Here is a 24,559-nt window from a genome sequence, read left to right on the forward strand (position 1 = left end):
GTTAGATGTCTGTATATAAAGTCAACAGAGTTATTTGATATCAATTTTGTATAGACTTCTAACATCAGTAGTCCTGCCTTTTGGTAGCACTTTGAAAAGTGTTGCCAACATAATGGGATGATATCATTTCTACCATTATGCTACATTAGAGATACTATTATAATTCACTTCTGGTTACTTCTTTATTATAATGATTGAACTGCTATCAAAAGTATTTATGATTTGGGTCTGTCTATTTGTATTCATTCTCCTTCCCACCTTTCTACCTCCGGAACCACAGAATGCTATTAACTGCTTCCTAGTACTGTTTACTTGTCTTTTCTTATGTAAATTATGTTTACCTTTAAGATGTTTATTTAACTTTTCTTATATAACTACAGTTTTGGGTGATGAAATTAAATGAAGAATATATGATATGGTTCCTATACTCAAGGAGTTCGTACTTTAGTAATAATAATATTTGGGCATTTAGGCCAACTAAAACACAAGTATTAGGTGTTATAACAATAATCACAATAATTCTCATTTTATAGACAAGAAAACTAAGATGCAGAAAGTTTAAGTAAGTTGCCCCAAATGAAACAGACAGGAGTGGGCAGAACTCAGATTTGAACTCAGGTCAACTGAGTCCTTAATCCATGCCATGAAATGCTGAAGAAACAGTTTATTTTGCTTGGAGCGTGGAAGCATTCGGGAAAGTTTCAGATCTATGACGTTTGACTGGGTCTTGAGACGATGCATAGGATTCTGCCAAAGGTGAGGAAGAGTATCAGAGGCAGGTGAATAGCAAGTATTGGTCAAAGAGGTGTGGAAATACATTGTGTGTTGAGAATGACAAATAGTTCAGAGCAGCCAGATCATAAAAGTAGCAGGAAGTGAAACTGGATGGTGAGTTGGGGCCGTATTGTGAAGGGCCGTCCACGTAGAAGTTTGAACTTTATTTGTAGATGCTAGGTAGCCATTGAGGGATTTTAAACTGGGATGCATTTAAAAAGCTGTAGCAGTGTGGGGGTTGGATAGAAGACAGTCAGGGCTACTCGCAAGAAGTTACTGCCTTCATCTAGGAGTTAGGATCGTCAGAACTAGGGCAGAGGGCGTGTTGGAAGCAAGAGACACGGAGGGGACCAGCAGAGTATACTTTGGGTGTGAGAAGGAAGACTGAAAGCAGCTTAAGGTTCTAGTTTGATTGGCTTAGTGAGTAGTGATGCTGTGAATTCATCTTAGGGAAGAGAAGGGTAATAGCAGTGTGTTTAGGGAAATAGTTTTGGATATGTTGAGTTTGAAATATCTGCTGAACTTCTAGGTCAAGATTCTAACATTCTTGCTGTTATATTTTAGTTTGTCTTCGTATTATTGAGTCCATGGCAAGATATGATGTTCCTTAGCCCGTTTTTCTAGAACACTTAAGTTCACATTTGTGACATGTGTTTTCAATTACTTCTTCAGAATAAATTCTGAAATAGTTAGCTGAAGCATATTTGGCGATAAAGTATATTTTATCCCTGAATTAAAGATTCATGAGTGGGGGAAAGAAAGACATTCACATGCATTCAAGTCTGGTGTAGTTGAACTGGAAGCATTATGGAGTTAACATTTAAACCTGATTTGAACTACTGATATATAATTTTAAAATCTTACAGCCTGGGAGTTTTTCCCAAGGTTTATCTTTTTTTTTTTTTTTTTTTTTGCTGTAGGGGAAAGAAAAGCATGCTTAATGGTTCTTAAAAGTGTGTGTGTGTTTTATCCTTGCATGTGAGAATGTGTAGCATTTAAAATAATTTATATATTTGATAAGCGTTAGAATACAAAAATGTTTCTTTAAAAAAACTTCTTAAAGTGATTCTTGATAATTCATAGTTATAAAAATGAAAGATAGCAAGAGAGCTGCTAGGTCTCAGCAGGGTTGTTCTCGGCAAAGTGTATGTTATTATATTCTTGGGTTGGCTTGAATTATTTGTTTTTTCCTGTTGGTGGAGGAAGGGATTATGCTTTGAAGAAGTCAGAGAAGGAAGTGCAGAAGAACAAAAAAGTACCAAATGGCAACTTAGATCAATCTTAATTTTTCACAGCTTGGCCTTCTCTAAAGTCACATTTAGCAGAAACATTAATTAGATTTTAGTGCCCCACTGAGTTTTAAAATTAAACATATTTCTGGAACCATCTGCAACATTTTATCACTAATAATATAATGAAGAATATGCTTAGTCTTGAAAAATGGGAATTATAACAGAATATCTTTTGCTCACGAGTGATCATCTTTCATTATGAAGAACCCATCAAAATTTTTAGAGTTAAGTAATTAAAGTTATAAGTATGCCTAAAAATAAAACTGTATAAACATATTCTTATTGGTGAGAATCTTTTGCTAAATTCAGGATTTTCTTTGGGATTTTATGCTTCTCTTAAATCTAAACATATTGATGGTGGGTATATGCTGTCTGCCTGTTTGAGACTGGATTGAAGACAATCGATAAGGAGCTCTTGCTTTCACCCAGGAACTGTGATTGTCTGAGCTAGGGCAGGGACATGATGCAAGCAAGAGATAGAAGATGTGGTGGCTAAGAGTGCAGGTCCCAAAGCCAAGCTGCCCGGCTTTGAACCCCTCTTCCAACTTGACCTTGCTCGGGAGGGGAATTTGGACAAGTCGCTTCATCCCTTTGTGCCTGATTCCTTAATTGTAAAATGAGGATGATTATATCTACCTCATAGGGTTGTCATGAGCATACATTTTGAGCATAAAATGTATCCTCAGAACTATTTTCTTTCCTATGTAGTCTTCCCTTTCCATTGCTTTCTATTCATGTACTTATTACACTTACAGAAGCCTCCAGAAAAGAAAATGTGGGGACTGAGGAGAATTAATGAAATAGCAGAATCTCTACTCACTCATAAGAAAGAATTATGTTGGATTTGTTCTCGTGAAAATGAAATAATTAGTTAGTTGCCTCCTCTGTGCCCAGCATTGCTCTAGGCGGTGGGGAAAGAGCAGATGCCTCAGCCTTCCTGGAGCTGAGAGGGTTAGGGGAGAGCGTAGGTCAGGTGTGCAGCAGCAGTGGGCTTCCAAATCCTGAACCCCGGAGGGAGACAGGCTCACTCACCTGGTCACGGGCCACAGACTTCCTGGCTGAAGAGGGTGTTTTTTTCTTGCCTGAAAGGATGGAGTCCAGCTGTGCTTTCTGAGGGTAGTCGGGCTCCCGAGAAAAGGGATAGAGGACTGTACATGCCCACTTCTTTTTTTAAATTTACTAATCAGATAAGTCACTCTACCACCTTGGGAGTGAATAAGGGGTTGGACAGCAGGCCCAGCTACTTAGGAAAAAAATATTCCTTCTGGAAACCAAAGAAGTGAGGAGGAAGCATTTTCTATACCACATTCCCCATTCCCCAGCTTTGCTCCAAATCCCAATTTAGTGTGACATCCAAGACCCTCGCCTATGTTTCAGCCTCATCTCCTGATGCTGCCTTTTTTAGCCCCCTATGGTGCTGAATTATCTCAGCACTACACCTATCCCTGCTTAGAATGTTCTTTCCCACATTGCACTTGGTAAAAATCCTAATCATCTTCCAGTTCTTCATTTAGGGCTCATCTTCTCTGACATCCCTAGGTGTATTTGACTGCTCCTTCCATCATGACCTTGCTGTTACCCTTTCTGTCCCTGTGTCGTACCATCTGTCACAGTACTGTTGATTCCCCTATCAGTTGCCCTTAGCAGACAGTCAGCTTTCTTTAGGGCAGCGACTATTATTTATTTTTATATAATTTTTCACTAGCATAGTGCTAGTTATATATTAATCACTCCACAATAAACGAATGCCCAATTCTCCTTTAAAAAACCAACTCTCACTGAAAACATTAAGATACTAGAATTCAGTAAAATGTGAAAAAGAGAATGGAATTTTGAAGTTGTGTTTTTGTTGCTTCATAAAAGATATTTCAAAATACTTAAATTTCCTTTTGGTTTAGATTTATAGACTACATAAGGCTTTCAGTGATTAGTTTAAAAGTGTTGGAAAATTTAAACAATTCCTTTCTCTTTACCTATCCCCATGGAATATCTCCTATGTATCTTAACGTTAGCTATGGACTAATGTTGATACAACTGTAATATTATCCAACTTTAAAAAAGTTAGATAGGATATTTGCTATCTAATATAGCATAACTTTTTTAATAGTCTTTTTTTAGCAGCATTTTCTTTGACATTTTTTGTAATTTGTAAGTAAAGAAGCCTCAAACAGTAATAATGAATTTCAATTTTATTTTAGCAAAAGCACCTGGAAATTGAAAGGACTACTAAATGGTTGAAAATGCTGAAAGGATGGGAAAAATACAAGAACACTGAAAAGGTAATTAAGAATAATGTTACTTCCTGATGAAACTATACAAGTTCAATGTGAATTTTTCCACTAAAAGTTTCTCTTTAATTATAATAGTATTACACTCGTATTCTTTTTTTAATTTGAGTTTAATTTAGTGGAATGCCTCAAATTAGGAGTCTTTATGTTGCAACAGAATACTCAATTCAAATTGGTTTCAATAATTAAGAGGCTCTATTGGGTAGTCCAGAGGTAGGATGGGTTTCAGGAGTGATTTTTTTCTTTTTCCTTTTTTTTTGGTGAGGAGGATTGGCCCTGAGCTAACATCCGTTGCCAATCTTCCTCTTTTTGCTTGAGGAAGATTGTCCCTGAGCTAACATCTGTACCAATCTTCCTCTATTTTTTGTGTGGGATACTGCCACAGCATGGCTTGGTGAGCGGTGTGTAGGTTCACGCCCGGAATCCGAAGCTGTGAACCCTGGGTCACCAAAGCAGAGTGCACGAACTTACCCACTACACCACTGGGCCGGCCCCTCAGGAGTGATTTGATTTAGCTGCTCAGTTACGTTGTCTGTGCCTTAGTTGCTTTCCGTCTCTCTTCTCTGCCTTTTGCAGTGTCAGCCTCACGTTGAGGTTTGCTTCCCTTTGGGATCAAAATCATTGCAGTACTTCCAGGCTTCCTATCCACATGTCGCAATGCTCAGAAAGAGAGGGCTGGCCTCTGAAGGCTTTCCCTGGAGCAGGACCAGTCTTCTTTTCCAAAAGCTTCTGGAAAACCTCCCCTTAAATCTTTTTACCCTGCATTGAGTTTGTGCTAAGTTTTAAACTAATTAAAAAAAAATACACATACCTATTAATATCACCATCAATCTCATCTTTGGTATTGGTTACTGTGAAGCTCATAGTGGTGGAAGTTTTCCAAAATTCTAATTTTTGCTTGAAAGATCAAATGTTACCAGTGTCAACAAATACTGTCAGTTATTTTCCTTAAAGTGACAGGCTAACTTCATTTTGTTTTCGAAAATGTCTGTCAAATACCTAAATCTGAACAATCCTGGTCGATTATTCAGTTGTTCTTTCAAGTAATAATGGTGTTCCACGACAAAAGCAGTTGGTTCAGATCATAATTCAAACAGTTCCATAAGTGCTTTTTCTTGAGGCCAACACTGTACTGCATATACAGCAAAACTTCTCTGTGTGCACTTCCCATCTCATCACTCAGAGTGTTAGTAAGATGTGTATTCAAGAGTTGAGATTTAATGAAATTCATCATTTCTACTGCTTCCTCAAGGGTATTCTCAAGTGAAGCCGACTCTTTCAACTGTGAGTGAGGAACACAGTGACGACTGGCGCGGTCCTCCTCCTGTCTGGTTTCTGCCGAGGTGCCAGTAGTTTGACCGCCATTGCTTTTCTGCCGTCAGTGCCAAAGTCAACAGGGTGAAAAGGCAGTAACATTTTAGTGTTGTTATGAAAATAATTTTGACCTCATGGACCATGCTTTGAGAACTGCTGACGTCTAGGCAGTTCCTCATCTGTAAAATGGACATGATAATACCCATTTCAAAGGGATGAAGATTTAATGATTTAGTGCATGTAAAGCACTTAGCATTGCACCTTGCGTATAGTAAGCATTCAGTAAATGTTAACTACCGCTGTTAGTTTTTTGAAGGAAGGTTGGACAATAAACAAAGTTTAAAGGAAAAAAAGAAACGTTCCATAGTCCTACAGCAAAGCACAACTGAATTAACTGTAGGATTTTTGTTTATTTCCTCACACTTTTTTTCTATGTAATTTGTTTTCCTTTTTGCATAGATGTAAATTGTTGTATGTCAACGTTTGCCAACAGGAATTCCAGGGAGCATCAGTTCCTTGGGTTCTAATGGGTATTACATGGAAGCAGTATTGCCTAGTGGTTAAGTAACAGGTGCTGGAGGCAGACTATCCTGGGTTCAAACTCCAGCTCTGCTATTTTACTAGCTGTGTGACCCAGGGGAAGGTATTTAACCTTTTTCTGCCTTAGTTTGGCTGTAAAATGGGGATAATAATAATAATACCTGCCTCAGAGAGTTGTTTTGAGGATTAAATAAGTTAATTCAGGTAAAGCACGTAGAATAGTGCCTGACACTTAGTAGGCAGTCAGTAAGTGTGGCTTATTATTACATGAGAAAAGGGCTCTCTGGTTGAATAGAGTTGGGAAAATTAGAGCTAAACAAAGTGAAGCTAGTTTTATTTACTACAAGACTCCTCAGAGTCTTTAATATTATAATATGTGGTGGAAATTTTTAAGAGGGATCTAAAATTGCATGGCACTTACTCAATCATGGAAATCTTTTTGTCATGGGAAATCTCCCAGGACTAGCATCGCTTTTCTTTTTGAGCATCCTAAATATCCTTATTTAAAGCCTTATTTTATTTTATATTATTTATTTATTTATTTTATTTATTTATGAGATAAAGTCTTTATCTCATTTTTGTGTTGCTGATTTTTATTTGTGTGTTTTAGCATTAGGTTGGAACTCAAGATGTTTTTAAGAGGAATCGGTTCAAAGTAGAATGTTAGTTACAATACCTGTGCTCTTGTTTAATATTTTGCTGTCTCTCAGACTGACCTAAGTTCACAACTACTTTACCTTATGTCTTTGTGGAAAGATTGCTCAAGTGGTAATTATAGGATAAATGTCGATGCATTGCACCTATGCTTTATTCTCACATTAAGTCTAATAAAATATTTGTAGAATTCTATGGCTTTATGTTCTTCTCTAGTATACATATATCTATGAAAGTGTGTAAGCCTCTATAAAAATGGGCAATTCTGCTAAGCTATTATTCTGACAGCAACTCTGGCTAATGTAGTTCTCATTAAGAGAGATTTTAACGAAACTACTTCTTTGATGTATAATTTTAAAGCACTTTCCCTCAACTATAATGCTAGAATTATTTGATGATATATATGGTCCAATTCAGTGTGAAACAGAATGCACCTTCTAAAAGAATTGCTGCTTTCAATTCATACCTAGTTTTAAATTGCATTGAAGTGAAAAAGTAGCATGTATTTTTTCTTGTCTTCCAAGAGGAAGTGTAAGTTTTCCCTCCCTATATTCCTTATATAGTAGTAATACAAAGAAATTTCTAAAAATGTCTTGAAATAAAAATATAGCTCTGATAGAGAATATTTGGATTTTTAGGATACAAGCTTTAATGAAAAAAAGTTTGCGTTAAGGTTGTTTGTTGTTGTCTGTGTGTTCTCACAGTTCTCACTGTCCCTCACAGTTCTCACTGTCCCCTATGTACAGTAGTATTGTCGTTTTAAAATATAGTCTATTAAGTGAAGCAATGAAGTTATCTCTGCTAAGTGGAGACTAGTATGATTTAACTAGTCACAATGTGATTGTGTCTAAGCTACATCACAGCAGAGTGCTTACTATAGATACACATATTTTTTTGTCAGTCAAATAACTGAATGGACCTTTGTTAGTCAAATGACTAATGGACTCATATTAGCCAACATTTTATTTTACTGATGGGAAAATGGAGGCACAACGTTTAGCAATAAATTTCTCAAGGCTATATGGCTTGTTAGTGACAAGCAAGAGATCCCGCATCCCAACTCCAGGGCTCATTTATTGTACCATCTTTTAGGCTGGATTTCCCTTTTGGTGTTCATCAATAAAAGGTCAGAAGGAAATAGAATGCAGTTAGAATGCAGAGAGGAAGTAGGGCCTTATGGATGGCTTAAAACTTTTTCAGATGCAGACTCAGGAGACTCGTGCCTATTTGGAGTCAGAGATGAAGGAGCCAGTGGAGCAGGGGTGATTAAAGGAAAGGCAGAGGCAATCAAGAGCATAAGCAGCTCCGAGAGTGAACTTTTGTTTCGTGGTGTACACTTGCAGTTTTGAAAGTTCCACAGAATTGAGCCAAACTTGCTGGGCTGAAAAGTTTACTAACTGGCAGCCGTGATGACGTAGACTGGAACATTTATCACTATTTTGAAATCACTAAGGTTAGAAAGAAGTATAGAAAATGTTAGGTCAGTTGATGGAATTGTTTTTTACTTGATGGATTTTTAAATGTATCTGTGTGCCAGAAATAGACTGCTTGATTCTACTGGCAAGTGAACAAAGATACTGGAAGCAAAAGGTAGATTTCAGGCAACCTTGTTTATTTTTTCTTCAGGATTTTATATATCATATCCATAAAATAAATTTCTAACAGAATTTTAAAGATAACTAATGTTCAAATGGGAATATTAAAATATTGTTAAAATCCAGCTATAGACATTCTGTATCATGGTTGTTAAGATTATTGTCTCTGAAGTCAGATGACTGAATTTCGATTTTTCTTCCACAGTTTATTAGTTGTATTACTTTGAGCTAAGTTAGTTTACCTTTCTACATCTTAATTTTCTCATCTGTAAAATGGGGATGATAAGAATAGTACCTACCTCTTTAGGAATGTAATAATATTACAAGGAATAAATTGATCTAGAAACACGTATACCGGCTCCTAATAAATAATCAGAAAAGGTTAGTGTAACTGCTGTTATTAACATTGTTGTTACTATTTGATTCATCTTTATCCTCACCTTCATCTCCATCCTCGTTTCCCCTTCCTGGCAAATTCCTATGTATCCTTTGGTATTGAGTTTACTGTCATCTTCTCTAAAGGAATTCTGTCCAAACTCTCTCATGTAGAATTCATTATTCTCTTCCTCCATTATAGCATCTTTAGCACAGTCTCAGGATGAGAGCTGCTCTGTTGGACCAATAAGAAGTGACCACCACAGCAGATTCACTGCCCTCACCCCCAACACCTTTATCCCTAAACTTTTTCTGGTTTCCTCTTAGAATCTCATGTGTCCTACTACATAAAGGCCAACCACCCTCTGATACCACTCCTGCAGATCTAGACAGTGGAGTGCCTACCATTCTCCTTTCACCCCCTGGCCCATCTCTGGGGGGTCTATCTCTATCACAACTTCTCATCAGGGTGTGATGCTTAGCTCTGATAGCAATTAGTATATGTGACTTTATTATAAAGGGTTATCTGTTTCTGTTATAATTATCTGCTTGCATGTTTATCTTGCCCACTACACCATGAGCTCCAGGGAACTTTTTCATGTTCGTAGCCATTGTACTTAGTAAGTGGGCCACAAAGCAGGCAGTTATTACAAAGTTTCTTTTCTGAATGAATGAACGATGTTCATTTATGACCTGGATTGAAGAGCTATCACCTTCTGCTGATAAATTCTAGTTTAATAAAGCTGTGATCTCTTAGGGGCAGTGTGATTTGGTAGAAATACTCTGAAGTAGAGGTAAGAAGATGGAATTCTTTGACCTAGGCAAGCCACTTCTCTGTGCCTTGGTTTCCTTCCATTTAAAGTGGAATAGCACTTGTTCTGCCTATGTTACAGATGGTTGTAGAAAAGATGGGGTACTACTTTGTCAATTGAGAGATTCTCAACAAACGTAAACTGGACTACTAGTCTGGAGAAGAAGCAAATTTTGTTATAATTGTTATGCTTTGGTATAATTCATACTTTGCTTTACAAAATTTCCACGATAGTTGAAAATTTGCGAGGCAAGTTATGGTACCATAATGTCAGTCTGTCACATAACAGTATAAGTGTTTGAAAAACAATAAGCATGATTTAAAATTCGAATTTTATGGTCTCATAACTTAGTTCTTTTTCTACTATGTATAACTTTGTGTACATGCTTCATTTTGTTACTTCCTACAGCTTGAATTCCAGATACATCCCTTTTTATATTCCTTTTAAGTTTTAAGTATAATTTTATTATCATTATTTTAGTGCTTTCTGCTCTTGGATTTCCTTAATATTTTCTGCTCCATGTATTTCAGTAAGTCCAATTGAGCAGAACAATGGACCAAAGTTGGTCTTTGTTTTTTATAAAATGTAAAATCAGTATCTTTTACTAACTGGTCACATCTTGTGTGTGTCTTTGGGCAAGTTATTTTACCTCTATGTGATTTACTTTCAACAGCTGTAAAATTGAAGTAGCAATGTCCCATAGAGTTAGTTGTTAATTTTATTAAATAAGATAAATATCTGTAAATAGCTTAAAGTAGCTTCCTGCACATAGTGAATGCTCAGTAAAAGTTGGTTGTAATTGTTGCTGTTGATGATAGTGACAGTGTATAGTGTTGCTTTGTCACCCTTTTCCATATGTGCCTCACTTTTCATTGTAGCCCTGGAGTAGCACTGGGACCATTGACTTCTTAGTTCTACCTGAAATTTCTCTATTATTTCTTCTTAATTTAATCATAATAATTCGACTGAGTTTTTAATTTTATATTTAACTTTAGGGTGAATAATGGGCAGTAATTAATATATAATTGTTGAATACAGAATTGAATGAAAGAAATAAAATAATGTCTAAAGCCTTTTCAAGTAATATACTTTAAGAAATGCATGTCAGAGCTCTTATTTTACTCATTGAAAAACACTAGTCTAATGGAGATTGAAATCCATCGAAGTTCATCTGTTTACTTGCCATCATATTCTACTTGACTATTGAAATTTCACTTTTCACATTTGCAATAATTTCCACACTTTCTGATGTTCATATCAGATGCTTACAGTAAAGCATATTCATTCTAGAAATTTAGGAGATAATTTGAAGTTGCTTTTAGTGGATGATATTCCTCCAAAAAGTGCTGTTTATTATAATTTTGAAATGAATATAGATGACAAACTTTCTTTAGGAAAATAAATCTTAAATTCACTTTTTTTTTTCTTTTTACCATACTCAGTTTGCAATTAATGGTGGTAAATGTTTAGTACATGGGAAATGTTGAAAGTAGCAGGGTCTAATTTACACAAAACCTTTCTGTATATATTCTTCCAGTTACAGCTACGGCATGAGTTAAAACTGTGATGATTCTAGTCACTGTCTGCTAAAATGTCAGACTTGAGGCATATTATGTTTATACCTAAAGAACAGAACTGAAATTTTGTAATTATCTAATTGAATCAACTTCACAATATTCACTGTTTCACAATAAAAGTTGTTCTACAGTGTCACTCATTTTAAACCACATAATCAGAGTTTCTTAAAGCTACATCATGACTTAGTTACTAAAACTTTAGTTTTAAAAAATCTAAGTAGAGCCAGCCCTGATGACCTAGTGGTTAAAGTTCGGTGCTCACCGCTTCGGCGGCCCAGGTTTGCTTCCTGGGGACAGACCCATACCACCTGTCTGTGGCGGTGGCTGCCGTGCTGTGGCAGCGGCTCACACAGAAGAACTAGACCGACTTACAACTAGCACATACAACTATGTACTGGGGCTCCGGGGAGCAAAAAATAGTATAATAGTAAAAGTTGAGTAGTTCGTACGTAGCTCGTCAGCATTTCACTTGTTAGAACTTGCATCTTATTTTCTTAGCCATACTATTTAAAATATATTATTCTGATTATAAAAGTAATTATGTACCTAGTCTTACCTCCTTAAGGTTTCTGCCATAATTTGTTTAATCATTTCCTTCTTTGGACATCTACTTTTATTTTTTATTTATTTTTATTTATTTATTTATTTATTTTTTAATTTTTTGTTTATTGCAGTAACATTGGTTTATAACATTGTAAAAATTTCAGGTGTACATCATTGTACTTCTATTTCTGCATGGACTACGTCATGTTCACCACCAAAATACTAATTACAACCCATCACCACACACATGTACCGAATTATCCCTTTCACCCTCCTCCCTCCCCCCTTCCCCTCTGGTAACCACCAATCCAATCTCTGTCCCTATGTGTTTGTTTATTGTTGTTATTATCTACTACTTAATGAAGGAAATCATACGGTATTTGACCTTCTCCCTCTGACTTATTTCACTTTGCATTATACCCTCAATGTCCATCCATGTTGTCACAAATGGCTGGATTTAAATCGTTTCTTATGGCTGAGTAGTATTCCATTGTGTATATATACCACAGCTTCTTTATCCATTCGTAAGCTTGATGGGCACTTAGGTTGCTTCCAAGTCTTGGCTATTGTGAATAACGCTGCAATGAACACAGGGGTGCATGTACCTTTGCAAATTGGTGTTTTCAAGTTCTTTGGATAAATACCCAACAGTGGAATAGCTGGATCATATGGTAGTTCTATCCTTGATTTTTTGAGGAATCTCCATACTGTTTTCCATAGCGGCTGCACCAGTTTGCACTCCCACCAGCAGTGTATGAGAGTTCCCTTCTCTCCACATCCTCTCCAACACATGTTGTTTCCTGTCTTGTTAATTATAGCCATTCTGACGGGCGTGAGGTGATATCTCATTGTAGTTTTGATTTGCATTTCCCTGATAGTTAGTGATTTTGAACATCTTTTCATGTGTCTGTTGGCCATCTGTATATCTTCTTTGGAGAAATGTCTGTTCAGGTCTTTTGCCCATTTTTAATTGGGTTGGTAGTTTTTGTTGTTGAGATGCATGAGTTCTTTATATATTTTGGAGATTAAGCCCTTATCAGATGTATGGTTTGCAAATATCTTCTCCCAATTGTTAGGTTGTCTTTTCGTTTTGTTGATGGTTTCCTTTGCTGTGCAGAAGCTTTTTAGTTTGATGTAGTCCCATTTGTTTATTTTTTCTATTGTTTCTCTTGCCCGGTCAGATGTGGTGTTTGAAAAGATGTTGCTAAGACCGATGTCGAAGAGCGTACTGCCTATGTTTTCTTCTAGAACTTTCATAGTTTCAGGTCTTACATTCAAGTCTTTAATCCATTTGGAGTTAATTTTTGTGTATGGTGTAAGGTAAGGATCTACTTTCATTTTTTTGCATATGGCTATCCAGTTTTCCCAACACCATTTGTTGAAGAGACTTTCTTTTCCCCATTGTATGTTCTTGGCTCCTTTGTCAAAGATTAGCTGTCCATAGATGTGTGGGTTTATTTCTGGGCTTTCGATTCTATTCCATTGATCTGTGTGTCTGTTTTTGTGCCAGTACCATGCTGTTTTGGTTACTATAGCTTTGTAGTATATTTTGAAATCAGGGAGTGTGATACCTCCAGCTTTGTTCTTTCTTCTCAGGATTCCTTTAGCTATTCGGGGTCTTTTGTTGTTCCATATAAATTTTAGGATTCTTTGTTATTTCTGTGAAAAATGTTGTTGGAACTTTGATAGGGATTGCATTGAATCTATAGATGGCTTTAGGAAGTATGGACATCTTAACTATGTTAATTCTTCCAATCCAAGAGCACGGAATATCTTTCCATTTCTTTGTGTCTTCTTCAATTTCTTTCAGAAGTGTTTTATAGTTTTCAGTGTACAGATCTTTCACCTCTTTGGTTAAGTTTATTCCTAGGTATTTTATTCTTTTTGTTGCAATTGTAAATGGGATTGTATTCTTAATTTCTCTTTCTGCTACTTCGTTGTTAGTGTACAGAAATGCAACTGATTTTTGTATGTTGATTTTGTATCCTGCAACTTTACCATATTCGTTTATTACTTCTAAAAGTTTTCTGGTGGATTCTTTAGGGTTTTCTATATATAAAATCATGTCATCTGCAAATAGTGACAGTTTCACTTCTTCCTTTCCAATTTGGATCCCTTTTCTTTCTTTCTCTTGCCTGATTGCTCTGGCTAGGACTTCCAATACTATGTTAAATAGGAGTGGTGACAGTGGGCATCCTTGTCTGGTTCCTGTTCTTAGAGGGATAGCTTTCAGTTTTTCACCATTGAGGATGATATTAGCTGTGGGTTTCTCATATATGGTCTTTATTATGTTGAGGTACTTTCCTTCTATACCCATTTTATTCAGAGTTTTTATCATAAATGGATGCTGGATCTTGTCAAATGCTTTCTCTGCATCTATTGAGATGATCATGTGATTTTTGTTCTTCATTTTATTAATGTGGTGTATTATGTTGATTGATTTGCGAATGTTAAACCATCCCTGCATCCCTGGAATAAATCCCACTTGATCATGGTGTATAATCTTTTAACGTATTGTTGTATGCGTTTTGCTAGTCTTTTGTTGAGGTTTTTCGCATCGATGTTGATCAGTGATATGGGCTTGTTATTTTCTTTTTTTGTGTTGTCCTTGTCTGGTTTTGGTATCAGGGTAATGTCAGCTTCGTAGAATGAGTTAGGAGCTTCCCCCTCCTCAATTTTTGGAAGAGTTTGAGAAGGATAGGTATTAAGTCTTCTTTGAATGTTTGGTAGAATTCACCAGGGAAGCCGTCTGGTCCTGGACTTTTATTTTTGGGGAGGTTTGTGATTACTGTTTCGATCTCCTTACTGGTGATTGGTCTATTCAAATTCTCTACTTCTTCTTGATCCAGTTTTGGAAGGTTGTATGATTCTAAGAATTTATCCATTTCTTCCAGATTGTCGCATTGGTTGGCATATAGCTTTTCATAGTATTCTCTTATAATCTTTTGTATTTCTGAGGTGTCTGTTGTAACCTCTCCTCTTTCATTTCTGATTTTACTTATTTGTGCCTTCTCTCTTTTTTCTTGGTGAGTCTAGCTAAAGGTTTGTCTGTTTTGTTGATCTTTTCAAAGAACCAGCTCTTGGTTTTATTAATTTTTTCTATTGTTTTTTTGGTCTCTATTTCATTTATTTCTGCTCTGATTTTTATTATTTCCCTTCTTCTACTGATTTTGGGCTTTGTTTGTTCCTCTTTTTCCAGTTCCTTTAGGTGCATTGTTAGATTGTTTATTTGAGATTTTTCTTGTTTGTTGAGATAGGCCTGTATTGCTATAAACTTCCCTCTTAGAACCGCTTTTGCTGTATCCCATAAATTCTGGCATGTCGTATTTTCATTTTCATTTGTCTCCAGGTATTTTTTGATTTCTTCTTTGATTTCTTTGTTAACCCAGTCGTTGTTCAGTAGCATTTTGTTTAATCTCCACGTATTTGTGGCTTTTCTGATTTTCTTCCTATAGCTGATTTCTAGTTTCATACCGTTGTGGTCAGAAAAGATGCTTGGTATTATTTCAATCTTCTTAAATTTATGGAGACTTGTTTTGTGGCCTAATATGTGATCAGTCCTGGAGAATGTTCCATGTGCATTTGAAAAGAACGTGTATTCTTCGGTTTTTGGATGGAATGCTCTGTATATATCTACTAGGTCCATCTGTTCTAGTGTGTCGTTTAAGGCCAATGTTTCCTTATTGGTCTTCTGTTTGGATGATCTATCCGTTGGTGTAGGTGGAGTGTTAAAGTCCCCTACTATTATTGTGTTACTGTCTATTTCTGTTTTTATGTCTGTTAATAATTGCTTTATATATTTAGGTGCACCTACATTGGGTGTGTAGATATTTACAAGTGTTATATCCTCTTGTTGGATTGTTCCCTTGATCATTATGTAATGCCCTTCTTTGTCTCTTTTTACAGTTTTTGTTTTAAAGTCTATTTTGTCTGATATGGACATCTACTTTTAAGTTTCAAAGTTTTATTACGCACAACTTTGTAACCAGTATAATAGGTTTGTCTGTTATTTTGAATAATTAGCATTGAGGAAAACAATATAATTACAAGAAGAAGAAGCATATTGAGTCTTAAGATTCTTAAAGCGATAGCAGTGTACTTTCAAGGACCCAAAGAATTGATAATACTGATGATTTATGCCTCATTTCATTCAAAAGTGATGGCGCTCCTTCTTGATGGAGATTTATCACTATTTTTATCTGATCAGATAGGATCAGTGTAAGAAAAGAATAAAAGTTTTCCTGAAGAAACTATCAGGAATTGGAAAGAGGGAGAGTGAGTGAGTGTGTGGGTGTGTGTGTGTGAGAGAGAGAGAGAACTAAAGATTGTGGGTGGCGTTAACTGAGTTATGAGATAGAAGAGAAGGAGCTTGATATGTTCTAGAGAACCCCAGAGAGAAGGTGTTGGGAAAGAGGTTAAGGGTTACAGCATTCCCTACACTCCATGAAGACACTTTTGGCACAAGGCAAGCTTTTTGCTATTTGGAGCCTTTTAGTTGTATGGAGAAATAGGAAGAAAGTGTGTAAAGAGTTAATTGTATCAACAGGGAAAGTGTAAATCAGATGTTCACGACTTGAAAAAGAGCAGTGATTATGCTTTCATGTTACTTAAGGAGCACCTTTGTAATGGAATGAAAATACGAATGTACTAGGAATTCTCAACATTTTCTTATTTATTTATTCCACCTTTCTGGGTATATATCTTCCTGTTAGGATCTGAGAAGTATGAGATGATAGGATCCAAATGTGCCATGTTAAAATGTATCAGTTATCATGGATGCTTTGAAAATAAAAGACTAAGAAATATTAATTAGTTTGATTTAAGGGACTAGTCTAAGCTTTTGTCAGTTTATAACCTTCAATTTATGTTTTTTTTGATAAGTTTCACAGGAGAATTTACAAAGGAATCCCTCTCCAGCTCAGAGGGGAAGTCTGGGCTCTACTTCTGGAGATCCCTAAAATGAAAGAAGAAACCAGAGACCTTTACAGTGTGAGTGTCTAAAGCCAACCTGTTATTTTGAAATTGGAAAGTAAAATCCATGTCTTTTAGCTTTCAAGATGATGTAAGATATGCATATCATTTGAAGTTATATTAAAATTATATGACATTGGGTTTTATAGGCCTGTTATGTTTTTCTTTTTCTTTTTTGTTTGCTGGGAAAAATTTGCTCTGAGCTAATGTCTGTTGCCAATCTTCCTCTCTTTTTTTTTTCCCTCCCCAAAGCCCCAGTACATAGTTGTATATTTTAGTTGTGAGTCTTTCTAGTTCTTCTCTGTGAGCCATTGCCACAGCATGGCAACTGACAGACAAGTGGTGTGGTTCCACGCCCAGGAACCAAACCCAGGCCACCGAAGCAGAGCATGCTGACCTTTAACTACTAGGCCATCAGGGCTGGCTCCTGTTATTTTTTTCTTGATTGTTTTGTTTATGGCAACCTACTTCCTAAATTTTAAACAAATACCTAAGTAAAAATGTTATTTTCTTTATCAATCAGTCAGTATCAGTTGCTTTTTAAATACTTGAAATGATCAATCAATGTTGGGACATATTTGTAAGGAAAATTGACTAACAGCTGATTGTAGCAGCTCGTTTGCAATGTAGTATTAATAAAGAGATTTACAGTGTCACTTTTAGAATTTATGGGAAAATAACAGCAGAATTCAGTTTATCTAGCAGCTGCCTCTATATGATTGACTGTTCCTTCTAAGTGTGAAAAAGAATTTTCCTCCAAGATTATTAGGGTATCTCTAGGTTTTATTATTTATTAAAACAAAGTTAAACTTTTGACTCAGTGATCAGTAATGCTTTGCTAAAATTAGCTAATGTGTTAAATTTACCTCCTTGTCATCTCAACTATACCCTTTCTAAACCTAAATTTTATATTAACTTTTGAAAGAAATAAGAAACTTAGTATCTAAAAATCATTTTGAAATATGTTCCCCAGAAAATGTATATAAATAGAATAAAGTAGAATAAAATGGATAAAAGAAAAATTATTTATAATTTAAACCCAATACCAATTATAAAAGGGGCTTTGGAATATTCTTATATATATACATATAAGTTTATAAAATATAAAATTTCATCAAGATGAAAGGTAATAAATACTGGTTAATTCAAAGAGTTACTTATTTTGTATGACTAAAAGATTTTTAAGGGACCAGCCAGGTGGCGCAGGGGTTAAGTGTGTGTGCTCTGCTTTGGCGGCCCAGGGTTCGCAGGTTCAGATCCCAGGCACGCATTGACACACCGCTTGTCAAGCCATGCTGTGGCGGCGTCCCATATAAAGTAGAGGAAGATGAGCACAGATGTTAGCTCAGGGCCAGTCTTCCTCAGCACAAAAAAAGAGGAGGATTGGCATCGGATATTAGCTCAGGGCTGATCTTCCTCACACACGAAAAAAGATTTTTAAAATTAGCTGTTTGGACCCTACACATACTATGAGTTTATGTCTCAGGATTTTACAGTTTTAAATTATTTTAGATTGTTGATTAGATATTTGCTTTTAGTGTCATAGTTTTAGAGCCAGTGTTGAAAATGCTGTCTGAGAGAACATGTATAAGATCTAACCCCAGCACCTAGTATGGTGCGCCTGGCATATGGTGGGTGCTCAATAACTATTCCTTTAATTAATGAAAAAAGAAAATTACTTTTCTTCAGCATGCTGTATTTGTTTCCTCAGGCCGCCATAACAAAGTACCACACACTGAGTGGCTCAAAACAAGAGAAATTTATTCTCTCACAGTTCTGGAGGTTAGCAGTCTGAAATCAAGGCGTCAGCAGGACCATGCTCTCTCTCAAGGCTCCAGGGAAGAATCCTTCCTTGCCTCTTCCGAGCTTCTAGTGGTTGCCAGCAGTCCCTGGCCTTCCTTGGCTTGAAGCTGCATCACTCCAGTCTCTCCCTCCTTCACATGGCCTGCTTCCCTGTGTGTGTCTGTGTCTCACCTTGTAGGGACACCAGTCATTGGACTTAGGGTCCACCCTAGTCCCATATGATCGCATCTTAACTTCATTACATCTACAAAGACCCTATTTCCAGATCAGGTCAGCATTCATAGGTTCTGGGTAGACATGAATTTTGAGGGGACGCTATTCAACCCAGTACACGTGCTAATAGTGGAACTGTGGTTTCAGTTAGATTTTAGACTTTTTCTACATGGAATAAAATTATCCAGGTACTGGTTAATATGAGAGAACCATTTAGTAAAAACCAATCATACAATAACAACAACAAAAGAAATGACTTGCCCATCAATACTTTCAAGCTTCTAATTTTCAACGCTATCATAAACATTATTTTTACTGTGAGTTTCCCAAGCATCATTAAACTGTCTTCCTTTCACAGTCACTCTTTCCTACTCTCCCTCTCCAAAGATGGTATAAATTGTTCTCTTCAAGTTGGAAATTCCGTAGGAATAAAACTACCTTTTCTTAATCTACTAAGATTTTTCTAAGATGAGTGAAAGTGTCCTGGCTCCTGACCTGCTGCTCTTATCTGCTACTGTCTCCTGTTCTTTTAATTGTATCTCATTGTTATTTGACTCTCTTGCATCTAGTGATATATTAAATATAAAAATATTTAAAGAACAAATACATACAGATTATTATTTTTAAAGCTAAATTTTGGTAATGTCTTCTGGACTAACTTTTATCAGAGATAGCATCTAATAGTATTTTAGTGGTCATCTGATTCTAATACAATAGTATAGATGTTTTCCTTGGTCTCCAGCACTCTGAAGTGTACTGTGGTTATTCTTCATGTTTTGAAAAGCTACAGAAGCTGTCCTTCTCTGAGCTCCCACCTCAAAACACAAATAGACACATACTCACAAAACACTTAACATACACACACATGTTTCAGATAGCCTACTTCTTTCACTTTTAGCTTAAGTCAGGAATTAACAGTTAGGTTTTTATATATATTTTTTGGATTGATACATATTACCAGTACTTGGTAAACGAGTCAATATGACATATGTATATAGATGCTTAATTATGCTTAGGCATGTAATCTCCTATCTGGTTAAACTTGGGAGATTAAACATACTCTTAGCTCCCTTCCCCTTGAAATGCCACTAAATTGACAACAGAGTTTTTTTAAAAGGCAAACCCACAAGGCATAAGAAAATGGGAGAAGAGATAACAGCTGCCAATTTTTGGAAACCAGAATTCAGACAAACATTTAGTAAACTTAGTGAACCTGAGAAAACAATCCAAGCTGGCAGTGGGAAACTAGAGAAGCAACCTGATTTATCTTTCAAAATCTCCAGAAGTCTTGGTCATTGCCAACGCCAGGTACTTCTGGAAGTGGAGGTGAAGCTAAAAGCAGTAGAAGTGGTTCAGAGTCTGTTGCAGAAGCAGTTAGAGCCCCTAAGTCCCACTGCAACCCTGGCACAAGACTGGAGATTTACTGTTTGGAGAGGATGAAATGGGGGGCCTCTGAACTGGGGAGAACACAGACATTGCCACAGGCAGGGCTGCTCTAGTGACAGTGTGGAGGAACTGGATATCCTGAATTTGGGGCACTCCAGCCTTTTCCTCCACTCAGCTCCCAGAGCATTGGCAGCCGGGTGCTTGTCTTCCTGACAGATCAGGAGAGCCTGCTTAGGGAATCTGACCAGCCTAAGAAAATAAACCCAGTGATTCTGACTTCAGGGGAACCCCAGTGAAGCTGCGCAGCGGGTCCCTCTGCAGTGAAGATGCAGTTGTGAAGCCCCACGACTGCACACAGCTTTCCATCAGCTTGCTAGCGTTCTGCTTTAAATATAAGCAGACCATGAAGTATCGCTATTCATTTGAGGAAAGGAGCTAACGTGAAAAATACACAAGAACAAATAGGAAAAGCAGCTTGTAAGAGACAGGCTATAGAGGAAGAAAAAAACTTAAAAAAACTCTAACATCTTCAGAGGGATCAAAATACTGCATCCATAAAACAAGTATAGAATGCTCTGAAAAGGAATGTTTGATAACAACAAAGAGCTTATAAATATAAAAAATGGTACTAGAAATGAAAGATTCTAGAGGAGGGTTTGAAAATAACAACTGAAGGAATTTCCTAGAAAGTAGATGATAAAGTCAAAGAGATGGAAAATAACAGAGAAAAAGGAAGAAAATTAAATGACAGCCCAGGAGATCCCACGCTGTAATAATAAGAGTTCCTGAAAGAAAAAACAAGAACATGGGAGGGGCGGATGAGGAAATCAACAAAGGAATTACTGAAGAAAATTTCTCAGAACTAAGAGCTATGAATATGAGTATTTAAGATTGAGAAGATTCATTAAGTGCCCAATCTTGTGGATAAAAATAGATCCAACCAAGCACAGAAATGTGAAGTTTCAGAACGTGAAGAGAGAAACTCCTATAAGCTTCTAGAGTGAAAAAGCAGATTTCATGTAAAGAAACCAGAATTAGAATGGCAACACTGGAAGCTAGAAGACATTGAAGGCAGTGCCTTTTGAGCAAAAATATTTTCCAACTTAGAATTCTAAAATAACCAAAAAGTTAAATAAGAAGGTAGAATTGTCAGATGTTCAAAACGTCAAAAAATTTATCTTCCATACACCCTTTCAAAGGAGCTGCTGGAGGATGTGCTCCTCCAGCACAAGGGGGTACATCAAGAAAGAGGAGTTGAGATCCAGGGAATAGGGGACCCAAGCAAAGGAGGGCCTAGCAGATGGTGAAGGGACACGCCAAGACACCAGCTGTGCAGCCGGCCCAGAGGTCAACCAGCCAGACTGGAGCCGATCAGAAATCTCTGGGAGAGACGTCTGCAAGAAGTTGAAATTGGGAGAATACCTACTCTATTTCAGCATCACCAGAGGAGATGTATGCAACTTAAAGCGAGTTTGGGATTGAATTAGCGATAAGTATGTAGAAAATGAAGCAAATCAAGAAACAAGGCAATGATTAGCTCCAAGGAAAACAAAAATATTGTGCTAGAAAGAAAAGAAAACTCGTAGTGGACTGCATGGCTCGGCTGTGAAGAGCTTTTACATGGTGTTAGCAATCCAAACTCCGAAAAGTGCTCTATCCCAAATTAAAATCCAACTGTATTGACGGGATAGGAGGGAGAAGAAGTGGTGGGAAGAGGGAGAGGATGGATGTGAGAGACAGGGGCATGGGTGAGAAAGAAACCTTTCATTGTGTGCCTTTTTATGTTGTTTTCGGTTTTGAACCATAGGAATTTCCTAAACCAAAAAAAGTTTTTTAATGAGAATTATTTTACTGTTTGTCATAGACTTTTCAACAACTGATTTCCATAAAAATGTGCTTTCTTCCCCTCTTTTTCCTCTTCAGAAATTAAAACACAGAGCACGGGGTTGTTCACCAGATATCAGACAAATAGACCTTGATGTCAACCGCACATTTAGGGACCATATTATGTTTAGAGACAGATATGGTGTTAAGTAAGTAAAGTTTAATATTATGAATGTAAATAGCATTTATAAATAGTCTTTATCAAAGTTTTTGTTAACTTAAAATGTGAGTGTTTAGAATGTCTTGTATGAACTATAATTTTGATTCAGGTCCTAAAGATTTAAGCTTTTGCAGATCATTTGGTTCATGTTATGTGAAACTTAGGATCTAAGTTAACTTAAATTTTTAACCTTTGACATCCTAGGTGCTATAAAATTGGTGAAGAATCATTTTATGGTCTGGGAATTCTTAAAAACTTAGTAGATACTTTTATTAAAAGCTGAAGAATCATTTTATGGTCTGGGAATTCTTAAAAATATAGTAGATACTTTTATTAAAAGCCTTAGATTGAAATTAGAGATTGTATTACTTTTTGAGAACCATGTCAGTGACAAGTATATTCCAATAAACTTGACCCCATGCATAGAGGAAAGTAAAAAAAATGAGAAATGAATAAATGAAGTTACTATGACAGTTGTGAATGAAAGGTACAGTTTTGCTGACCTCTGTATCAATTAAGGTTTAACCAGGGAAACAGAAACCAGTAGGAGATGTATATTAAGAGATTTATTGCGAGGAATTGGCTTACACAATTGTGGGGGCTGACTAGGCAAGTCCAAGTTCCATGAGGCAGGCCATCAGGAAGGGCAGGCTGGGACTCTTGGGCACGAGCTGAGCTGCTGTCCACAGAAGGAATTTCTCTTTCCGGGAAGCCTCAGATCTCTTGTTATGACCTTTTAACTTATTGAATTAGGCCTACCCTGATTCAATAAGATTATATAGAATAATCTCCCCTACTTAAAGTCAACTCATTATGGATTTTAATCACATCTACAAAATATCTTCTTTACAGCAATACCCAGGTTAGTGTTTGAATATCTGGGATTGTGGCCTAGCCAAGTTGACACATAAAGTTGACCATCACAGTCCACCCTTGTCAACTTATCTATGACTTTCCAAGTAAAGTCATACTTCTGCCTAGCATGATACAACTCTTCTGCCTGGGACTGAAAATATGCTAACCCTTTCCCCACAAGAGGATGCAAAGTTCTTGGGTGATGTTCACTTTTCTGCTTTGATGTTCTATAACCTAAATACTGTGATATAAAGTTAACTGTTATTAATATATCTGACTAATATAACTAATATGTTAGATGAAAAAGGAAAAGAGGAGGAAAGCAAAATATTTTTTAATATATATACAAACATATTCATACCAAAATAAGGAAGAAATTCTCGTAACAAGTGTAATCATCATTTCTGCAATTGGGCTTGTGATCATAGCTGGTTTATAACTCCTTTTCCACTACCCATTCCATATTCCCATTGCCCTCAGCCAGTATATCAGCTGGTCATAGTTGTTTACCTGGTGGGCTGACTTTAAGCTTTATTCCTGAAGGCTCTGGACCATTAGCAGTCCTGCCTGAATTAGATTGTTGTAGTTTTCCATTGACTTTAATCACAAGGCTTAGTTATCCTAAGAGACACCCTAAGTATTCTCCTGTGTTCTAGACGTGCTCTTCCTTACATGTGTAGCAGCAACTCAGTTTTCCCTTAGTAATCAGGATCAATCCCTCTAGCCAGTACAGTCACCTTCTTCTTTGCCTGTTGATTCAGAGGCATGAGGAGCCCAAAGTGGTTGAGTGACAGTCTCAACTTCCAGTGCAGTGGAATCATTATTGTGTCTCCTGGTGGAAACGTTCCTCCCTTTGGAACTAAGACCTCTAGACCAGCAGAGCCTAAGGTTGACGGGATGGGAAGCAAACATTTTGCTAGTGGACAGCTAGGGATAATAGTGGGTGGAGCCACTCCCATTTCCTCCCCTTGTGTCTTGGACTCCTGAACCCTGACTGTGGGAGAGACAGCACCATATGTTGGAGCCTGATTTAGAGCATATACAGCCTCCTGGAGGACGTTGCCTCAGCCCTGCAAGGTCTTGCACCCAGCTGGCACTGTAACTGAGGCTTGAAAAGGCCATTCCATAGTCCTGTCAAGTCAGCTGCTTCTATGGGGATGATTTTTTAGTGAGAATAGTTCAGTGAAAGAGGGCAACAAATTAAAGAGCTTGTGAAGCCCGTTGTGTTCTTTGGTGTAAGTTCTTTCTATCAGAGTGAATGTTACCTAACCTTAAATTTAGACTGTAGAGAGTATTGTTTAAATTTGAGCTTCGGATCATTTCATTACAGTAATAATATTATCTGGATTATCTATTATCTAAGCAACTTCTTTGTTTTTTTAAGTTTATAATTTTAGAAATATGTGAAGTAACTAAATTGCATTCAATGTAAATTTTCTTTTCTCTAGGCAACAGTCCTTATTTCATGTTCTTGCTGCATATTCCATTTATAATACGGTAAGTTGGAGCGTGCTCACGCACAG

General features: G+C 36.8%; 1 protein-coding gene across 4 annotated transcripts in view; it reads left to right on the forward strand.

Moving 5' to 3' along the window:
* USP6NL (USP6 N-terminal like) overlaps positions 1 to 24,559 on the forward strand; it is a 167,664-nt gene that overhangs the window by 111,510 nt on the left and 31,595 nt on the right. For 3 of the 4 annotated variants that reach the window (XM_087420832.1, XM_087420833.1, XM_087420835.1), the window contains 4 exons: positions 4,265 to 4,345; positions 16,646 to 16,753; positions 22,061 to 22,170; positions 24,485 to 24,533. In XM_087420832.1, coding sequence (XP_087276958.1) covers positions 4,265 to 4,345; positions 16,646 to 16,753; positions 22,061 to 22,170; positions 24,485 to 24,533 — 348 coding nt within the window. The remainder of the gene's footprint in view (positions 1 to 4,264; positions 4,346 to 16,645; positions 16,754 to 22,060; positions 22,171 to 24,484; positions 24,534 to 24,559) is intronic. The other variant, XM_087420834.1, reaches the window with a different exon arrangement.

Source organism: Ceratotherium simum, chromosome 32 (assembly GCF_057802395.1).
Source record: "Ceratotherium simum simum isolate JZ-2026a chromosome 32, ASM5780239v1, whole genome shotgun sequence".
Classification (NCBI taxonomy): domain Eukaryota; kingdom Metazoa; phylum Chordata; class Mammalia; order Perissodactyla; family Rhinocerotidae; genus Ceratotherium; species Ceratotherium simum.